Source organism: Oxyura jamaicensis, chromosome 3 (assembly GCF_011077185.1).
Source record: "Oxyura jamaicensis isolate SHBP4307 breed ruddy duck chromosome 3, BPBGC_Ojam_1.0, whole genome shotgun sequence".
In the NCBI taxonomy this organism is placed as follows: domain Eukaryota; kingdom Metazoa; phylum Chordata; class Aves; order Anseriformes; family Anatidae; genus Oxyura; species Oxyura jamaicensis.
This window is the reverse complement of record NC_048895.1, coordinates 111,259,682-111,268,661: the sequence shown is the minus strand read 5'-3', so window position 1 is coordinate 111,268,661 and position 8,980 is coordinate 111,259,682. Positions and strand designations below refer to the sequence as shown.

Genomic DNA, 8,980 nt, shown 5'->3' with positions numbered 1-8,980 from the left:
ACCACGTCCTTGAAGCAGGGCCTCAACGCACGTAGCCGGTGTTCGGGAGGAGGACAGACGTTTTCGCAACGAGAGCCCACCCCTCCCCTCTTCTTCCTTTTTCCACCTTTTATTGCTGAGTGTGACATCATATGGTATGGAATATCCCTTTGGTTGGTTTAGGTCAGCTGCCCTGCTGATGTTTCTTTCTCACTTTTTGCCCACCCCCTAGGAGGGTCAGAGAGAGTCCTGATGCTGTGCCAGCACTTCTCAGCAGCAGACACAACACTGGTGTGATACCACTGCTGTTCTAGCTCCACGTGCAGAGCGCAGCACTGTATGGGCTGCTGCAGGGAAAGTTAACATCCCAGCCAGACCCAGTACATCATCCACACCCTCTTCAAAGTTACCCAGCAGAACTGTACTTGGTGGCAGCCACAAGACCACAGCTACATTGTCACCTCTAAGTTTCTTGCCTACCTCAGTTCTGACATTTAAATTTATCTAGAACTAACGGGAGGTGGGAGGTGACAATTTTGTTTCGTGAAAACTTCTGAAGTTTGGGCTGGAACAGAAACATATCTTTCAGCATCTTCACAAAAATAGTTTCAAAACATCTATTTTCAGATCCAAGTTACAGAGGAATGTCTGTAAGAGCTGAGACTGGCACGGAGACCCGTGTGTTTAACTTGCCCACTATTCCAATTCAAACTAGAAATCCTTGTATCACAATACTCTGAATATATAAAAGTAAAGGAGCTTAAACCCTGATACCCTATATCCCAAGCCGGTGTGCTAACTCCCACATAACCTTCTGGGGAGAGATATTATTGAAAGTATGGCAAAAAGATTCCTGAAAATATAAATAGGCTTACTTCATTAGTAATGATGAGTAATTAGTTATAAGCTGCAGAACCGAGTACAAAACTGAAGGAAAGCAGCAGTTAGCAATGATTATATTCCTATAATATGGAAACCTAGAGGAAAACATGACCTCATGGATCCATGCCCAGAACAATAGCTGTCAATCCCCACATCACTTTTATCTTACATAATTAAGGAAAAGACTGCTTAAAATGGCAGTTCTTGATGTGAACTTCACAGCTCCGGACTCAGGCTGCAGAAGTCCGTACTCTTTTAACAATTTATCTAACTACAAACAAAGCACAGCGCTATAAACTGATTTAAAGGACATTTTCCCTCTGTGTAAAGGTGTGGTATAAACAGCTCCATTAGCCAACTCACCACTTAAGATTCATGCAAGTCCATAAAGCAAATGTTAAATAGACCTTGTATTGATCTCTTCAAACTGGAATGAATTTTACTGCCAATACATAGACACATGCTCTTAAGACATAAACAATCATTAATTGTCTGTATCAAGATCAGAGGCTGGAAAAATACGAACCTAGCATTTTCACTGCTTCATGCTCAATTTCATTTGCTAGTGTAATGACTTAGAGAATCAGGTCCATGGTTTCATCTGTCAACTGCTCACCATTAAACACCACACATGGCAAATCTACAAGCAGGCACATCTAGATCCTGTAGCCTGAACTGCTCAGCTAGAAGTCAAATATTCAGGAAACCCATCACGACACAAGCAAATTGATTATGAATGGCAGACCAAACAAAAAGCACAACCACATTAGAACTGACAAAACACTTTTAAGCATAAGGCAGCTGGTACTGAGAGAACATTCAGAAGACACCTTACCTGTGTAGTGCACCACACACGTCTGACCCTTCTTTGGAAATGTCCGTCCTGTTAAAATTGTAAAAGGTTATTCTTTTATCTTCTCTGATTGGGCTAGGCAGGTTTAGCTTGTAGGAGGAAAATGCTAGACTGAGATTTGTATTGACTACGCCTTATCAAATCAGTTATATGCAGGGCAGGAATGGGTAGAGCTTAGGGTAGAAGATTCCAGCTTGGCTCCTATTTAGCTGTTAGACCAAATAGTATTTTCATCCCAGTAATGTAATTTTCCCTGTATGTGTGTACATTACGTTTACACTTACATTCTGTAAGTGCAACAGGACTGTCAAAACTTCATGAAATACAACCTTAAAATTCTCAGTATGTTTTTGGTATGATTTTTCCAAGTAATGTCTTAGTTTGACATTTAAAAAAAAAACAAATCCATTTATATTCACATTTCTAACGCCTTTCACTTGAGACAGTTCTAGCAAGGGCATCTCTAATTAGCAGGGAAGGGTTTTACAAAAAAAAATCATATACAAAGGCAGTTTAGTTCTGTAATATCAAGCAACAGTAAAGCAATGATACACTGAGCACTTGTAAAAACCTGGTACCTACCCCTCAGATGTTCATACTGAAAGGAAAAGAACGCTTAAATTTTAGTCTTACCACTGAAAAATGGAATTACTATTTCCATGTTACCTCCTATAGGTACTGCCAAAGGCATCAAAGGACAGGAGAAGACCTTCCAGGCTCACATAGGTGCTAGTTGCATAACGAAGCAGCTAACCTTGATTTCTAAAGCAATGTTGGCCAGGGCTGAGCCCAGGCTCAGAAGCATGAATGAGACTGATCATTAATGATCATTTCTTGTCAGAAAGTTAGAAAATGGGGATGCAGATAGAAGCAAAGGCTCATATCTAATTTGGTTCTCTGGCCTCCTTGGTCTGAATTAACATGGTAGCAATTTATTCGTGACAGGGTATAAAACACCTAATAAGACATCAGCTATGTACTTAGGACTTAGATGCCAGAAACACCATGAGCAGGAGAGCAAGGCTATGATGAACCCTGATCTGTAACACGAAATGGAGAAGATGATGCTTCCAAGTGAAGATCCTCTATTGACAACGGAGAAATCACAGTGCCTTAAGAGAAACCCAGCCTACCCTGGGAGAGACGAGATGACTACAGAAGGAAAAACAAAACAAAAAAAAAACACCCCCACAAAAAAATAATAATAATAATAATAAAATTGGAAGACTGCTTTAGACTAGACACCTAACCTGAGGAAAGTTATGCAAGACAAACCCTATACTTCGTAAAATAGGTGTTATTCAAAGGATGCACTGTTAAATATAGAACAGAAAGGGGGAGTATCAGACCTCACTGCCACATATCGCACCGTGTGAGCAAAGTCAACGAAGCTACATAAATTCACATCAAAGCTGAATTAGAAGCAGAGATTCCCAAGAGCAGTGATGAGCTGTGGTTTTTACGACAGCATTTTAAAGTCAGCTGATCTTGATTAAGACTTGCAACCAAGAGAAATAACCCATAGACCTTTCTGTGGAAGAGCATATTGCTGACAAAGACAGCCTTGATGCATTTCACAGCTACCAAGTACTGTTACGAGGTTGACTTCCACCCTTTATGCTCCCTGCACCACCGCTCATCCCCTTGCAAGGGCTCCGATTTTACAACCAGGAGCCGGATCTGATCCCTAGAGCCAAAGATCATGGAGGGAGAAGCCAAAACAAAATCCCAAGCCGAAAAAGATAAGAGAGGGGGCCACGAAAGTTAAGCTGCAGGTGGACTTGGGCAAATTATTTATCAGCCTAGGGTGAACCTGGGCTATTGGTGGGATGCTCACAGCTGTATGCTAGAAATCACGTTCTCCTCTGATAAATAAAGGAATAAAATTAATAAATTTTAAAAGAACAGCGGCAAAACAGACCTTTGGGTGTATTCCAGCCCGGTGGCACAGCACGGGGACCCGACCTGGCTCCGCCAAGGGGACCCCAGCGCCCAGCCGGGGGCAAGGAACCGGGCAAAGTTTTGGGGCAGGACTGCCCCCAGCTCCCCCTTTCCTTCAGCTCCAGCGGCTGAATGTTGAAAAAAACATAAATCCACCCCCCTTTTCTCCGCTTGCAGCCGGGAGCCTGGCGGCTGCTGCTGCTCCCCACCCCCGGCCTCGGAGCTCCTCCGGCAGCCGCAGGGCTGCCCCCCGCTCCCCGGCAGGTCCCGTACCGTCTCCGGGAGAGATGGTCTCGATCTCCACCCCCATCTCAGCGCTCAGGAGCGGCTCCGGCGGCCCCTTTTTGGCTCGGCACCGCTCAGCGCGGCTCGGCACGGACCCCCGGTGCAGGCATGCCCCTCCGCGGCCGGCTGCCAGCGGCCTCCCCGGCTGCCCGTCAGCCGCCCGCAGCCAATGCAGGGCAGGGGCGGGGAGGCAGGGGAGGGAGGGAGCCCGGAGCCCCAAACCCCAGCGAGGAGTCGCTGAGGTGTCGCCGCCGGTTCCCTTGGGGTTGTGGCTGAGGGGGAGGTGAGGACATGTGTGGGGGCTGTGGGGGAGGCAGCGGGGCCATGCCCGGCTCCCTGACAGGGCCCGGCCGCGGGACGGGCAGCGCCATCCGAAAACCTCCCGGCGCGGGTGGCTCCGGGGCTCGGCGTTTGTCCAGTCACACATAGCCAAGGAGGGAGTCATTCACACTAATTTTTTGCATTTTGAAGTAAATTTATACCCTTTTTTTCTTCTCCACAGCACCACTGTGGGTAATGGATGGTGGCAGTGGGGGCAGCCACCCTGCAGGCCGCTCTGAGGGCACCCCGAGTTTCACCAACCCTTCCTGCCCAAATCTATGTTTTAAATAAGAAAAAAAGACATCTATGTACCTACTACATACATGCTCCCATGATGTGAGGCTACACATTTAAAGCCTGTGCACTTTCAGTTGGAGAACTGGTGATTTTGATATTTTTTTCTGTATTTTGACGCAGAACACACAGGTCTGTAAACAGAACTATTGCTTTGTGCTTGTGTCCAGAACTATTGTACACAACAGTTTATGAGGAAAAATTTGGGTAAATGCTTCTATGATTCCAAGTGAGATTACAAATTCAAAAGCCTGTGCAAGAGCTACAGCTGCTTCTAGCGAGTGTACCTGAAATAGATGGAAAATACTTTTTCCTCACAAACTATTGGGTACACAAGTCTTGCCGTTCCCAATGACTCTGAGGAAATAGTTCTGTTTACAGTTCTGTGTGTTCTGAGTCAAAATGTGAAAAACAAATTCAAAATCACCAGTTCTCCAACTGAAAGAACTGTATCCATCTAATTCCAGCCCACACTTCTCTGACACTGCTCTTTCAGGATTTTTACGTGTTGTAAACTGGACTTCGTTCAGGGAAAAGGATCTTCATCTGCACAGGGCAGTTGTCAGGATGATTTAACTGGGAAATTATTGTATTGTTTTGTAACAGCAATAACGTGGTACTTGCATGTGTGCTCTGAACTGCACTGACCACCTCCACACTGTTTTTCACACTATTATCCAATTGTTCACCCACATGCTTTATGTATGGTTTATTTTGTCTCAGACACTCTGAAATTACTGGGGCTGGATGAAGCTCCCTGAAAAGTGAGTGAGGAAAAGGCATGAGTGTACATGAGTTCAGAAGTAACGTGGACTGGATTCCCTTTGCCTGCCTCCCATCCCAGTTAATTCAGCATCTGTATATGGTAGATATAGATTCAACAATCAGTTATTTCATTTGATTGTAACAGGTCTGTAATGGTGCAAATTCTGAAAAGGGATTTTTTTTTTTTCAGTTCAAATCTCAGAATGTCATTTTATTTCTAATCAGTAAAAATGCAAAATGTATTTGAGAAATACGAAAATGCCAGGCAGGAGGTAAATGGCACAGAAGTGTTAAGAAGATGTGAACATTCCTAATTCCAGATGTGCCTCAGAGTCATTACAGAGCAATGCTGATGGCTCAGAAAATGCTGAGCCTATAAGCACAAAGTGAAATTCTAGATACACTGTGTCCTACCAGGGCCCTTGACTTTACAGGAAAGGGCTGCTTTCATCCAGGCTCCAGGTGGATGTCTATGCCTTCTTAGACAATCAGAACATCAGAAGACATAACACTGATGAGTAAAAGCAATTTATACTTGCTGGGCTCGTTTTAGACTTTATAAGTACATGGTTCCTTTGGTCAAGGATACGTATCTTTCCATGATGGTGGAAGAATAGCTAGCTGTTCCTGAGTCACTTCTTGTGACGGGAAGAGACTGGACTCAATCACATAAATGGCAGAGTTCAAAAGGGACCACTGTATCGACTCCAAATGTCATCACAGACAATAGGCCTTAAACAGAGATCCCAACATCCTCAGACAGACCTACAACCATCATAAAAAAGCAGAGCCCACCTACCGTAAAAGGCACAAGCCATAGGAAGGGATTAGGAGAGACCAAGGCTGTGACCTAGGTCTAAACCTACTGCATTTGTAAGTATCTTAACCCCTGGTCTCTTGTCCTTGCTGGGTCCTTAAGTGCAGACAGAGCTTATTCTGGAATGAGCTAGTTAGATCCCCTACACTGTTATTCCCAAGCTGATGGGAGGAAACGTGAGATTCAATTCCAAGCTGGAAAAAAGGATCTGTAGAGGGTGTCTCAAAATTGTTGAGTAAATACATATTTCTAAATATTTGTTGCCATAGGCATCAAGCAACAGATAGCATAGTTATGTCATCTTATTGTACTCACCAGTGGTACTGAGATCCTCAGAGACACTGATGTTAGCAACTGTACAGCATATGAAGATCTTGGAAAAGAAGATTAAACACATATCTTCAGAAAAGCCTTTGAAATACAGAAAAAAGTGGTTTAGGATTGGCAGAGAATTGTAGGAGGGTCAAAACGAACAAAAGGGCCAAGAGGGAAAGTAATCTCATGACCAAGGGAATCACTGGAACCAAGTTATAGAAATAGGAAACCAATGTTTTAAAGAATGTTCTTTTAAAGCTGTTGCATGATGTCCACCTCCTCCCACGCTGGGATCTAGTGTATCTTTATCAAGGAGAAAGTTAATTAGTCTCAGCTTTCAAGGCTCTGCAGAGCTCACCTTCCTGGGCAGTGGCTCACCACAAGACCTTCCCACAACACGTCTTTCCATCCTTTTCCAGCCTGGAAAAGCGGGGGAACTCTTCTTCCCGAACATTACGTTGGAACCGCATGACTCTGACTTTTAAAATTCCTCAGTGCTCATAAAAACAGACAAATTGGTCACAGTCATTATGAGGTCTTGCAGAAATCCCAGACCTCAAAGTTTAGCAGCTGAATATCTCATTTTCTTTAGCTAAAACCAATACAGCCTGCACTGCTTACAAACTGTGCACTGCCATTTTTAGGAAGACAGTTTTCAAATTTTCAGGGTGTTTTAGTTTAGTTGATGGTTCCTATACTGTGAAATCCCATTCTTCACTGCTTTTAAAATCTACAAAGGCTCTACAAATCATGTGTAATAAATTCCATATGTGTGCAGAGAACTCCCCTTGAAGGCCAAAACACTAAATTGCTCATGAACGGAAAGCACGAATTCTGCAAACATGTAAATTAATGGATGCCATAGACAACAACAACAAACAGAAAACACACATTTCCCACACCAGCATCTTTGGAGAAGGATTCAGTTTTACTTTGAAACCCAACCACTTTTCTATGAACAAATAATGAGAGCAAACTAAGGATATTTTACAAATGCTGACCTTTCCCCTCACTGAACCAACAAGCACTGACAAGTAATTTTAATCCAGAAGTGTGCAGAACATGCAAAACCAACAGCACACTGGAAAAAAACAACGAAAATAAACAGCAGCCTGCACAGCTCAGCACGTCATGTCACAGCAAATGCTCCTGTGCATCGCTGGCCATGACAAGCAAAGTAGAGGGGAGGTGTACATGGGGAAGAGCTCCAGCTCATCAGGATACACACCATGAACTGCTAGAGAATTAGATGGAAGGGTGAGGAAAGTGGTAGCTTATGCTCAGAAATGGAGGCAAAAAGTCCACAACACCAGGACCTAAGGGGGGATGATTTCTAGAACACGATTTACCACCTCCAAAAAATGTTGATTTTCAATTAATATCTTAATATCTATGGATTAATATCTTCCCTCACAGGTTTCTGTCTCCCCAGTGCAAAAGACATTGATGTGCTAAAGCAAGTTCAATGAAGGGCCAGCATGGTTGGGGCTGAGGATGAGAGATCTGGGATCGTTCAGCCTGTAGAAGATGAAGCTAAGGAAGGATCTCAATCGCTGTCTACAGCTGCCTAATGAGGGTGGAGATGCCCAGCAAAAGGACAAGAAGCAGTGGACACAAATCACAAGGGAAGTTCTGACTAAATTTAGGGGAAAAGTCTTCACAAGATGATTTTTCATATGAAGCCTTGGGGAATCTGACTGAACTTTGAAGCTGGCTGGTTCAAGCAAGCAGTTGGACCGTATGGCCTCTAAAGATCCCTTCCCCTAAACTGCTCTATCAGTAACATTTTTCCTACCAAACTCAGAAGAGAAGGAAATAAAGCAGTGGCAGTGAGGTTGACCACACAGTGCTAGTCGTAGATTCAGGACATGCAATGCGTAATACCCCAAGCTGGCTAATGCTGGGCACTGCACAATGATGTGTGTAAGAACTAGTTAGCATCTCAGATGCCATATAAACATGAAACTGCAGCATCCATCCTGGCTAATTAGCACGCATGTAGATTGCTGCACTGGTAATGCTTCACTGCCTACCATTTCGAAGCCAGCTTCTGAAGTTAGACTGAATCGCTCTGTGCCTCCATATTCCACCTTTGTAATGAGGATGATAATTCTGCCTTGTCTATTTAGATTGCAAACAGTTCAAGAGCAGAGGTCCTCTTTTATTATAAATAAATGTAACAGCTTGGGGCCCAAAGCCTAAACTCGGGGTCATGCGGGGTGGTCTCACCACTAACATTTCTCATAATAACAGTATCACAAGCAGACAGCCCAAGAGGATTAAAATTTCTCTTTCATCCAATCTTTCATAAGAACATCAACAACAACAACAAAAAAAAGGATAAAAAAATAGTATGCAAGTCTGTCTTTCAAACTGAACAAAACAGAACCAGCATCCTACCTATAAACAGTAAACTAATTATTCCAGCTCTGCCGTTTCCTTGCCGTGGAAGTGACAGAGGGATCACTCTGAGAAACTTTGTATTTACAGTGCAATACATTTGCTGCTCTCTCCAGCAAAACTCTTTA

At 43.7% G+C, this 8,980-nt stretch overlaps 1 protein-coding gene across 2 annotated transcripts in view; it reads right to left on the bottom strand.

Annotated features, from left to right (window-relative positions):
• Positions 1 to 4,108, bottom strand: part of FKBP1B (FKBP prolyl isomerase 1B) — a 46,867-nt gene extending 42,759 nt beyond the window's left edge. The window contains exons 1-2 of one of the 2 annotated variants that reach the window (XM_035322179.1): positions 3,929 to 4,108; positions 1,697 to 1,744 (exon numbers count right to left, since the gene is read on the bottom strand). In XM_035322179.1, the coding sequence (XP_035178070.1) occupies positions 1,697 to 1,744; positions 3,929 to 3,965 (85 nt within the window). In that variant the 5' untranslated portion in view covers positions 3,966 to 4,108. Of the gene's footprint in view, positions 1 to 1,696; positions 1,745 to 2,380; positions 2,405 to 3,928 lie in introns of those variants that run through there. The other variant, XM_035322180.1, reaches the window with a different exon arrangement.
• Between the last annotated feature and the right edge of the window lie 4,872 nt (positions 4,109 to 8,980).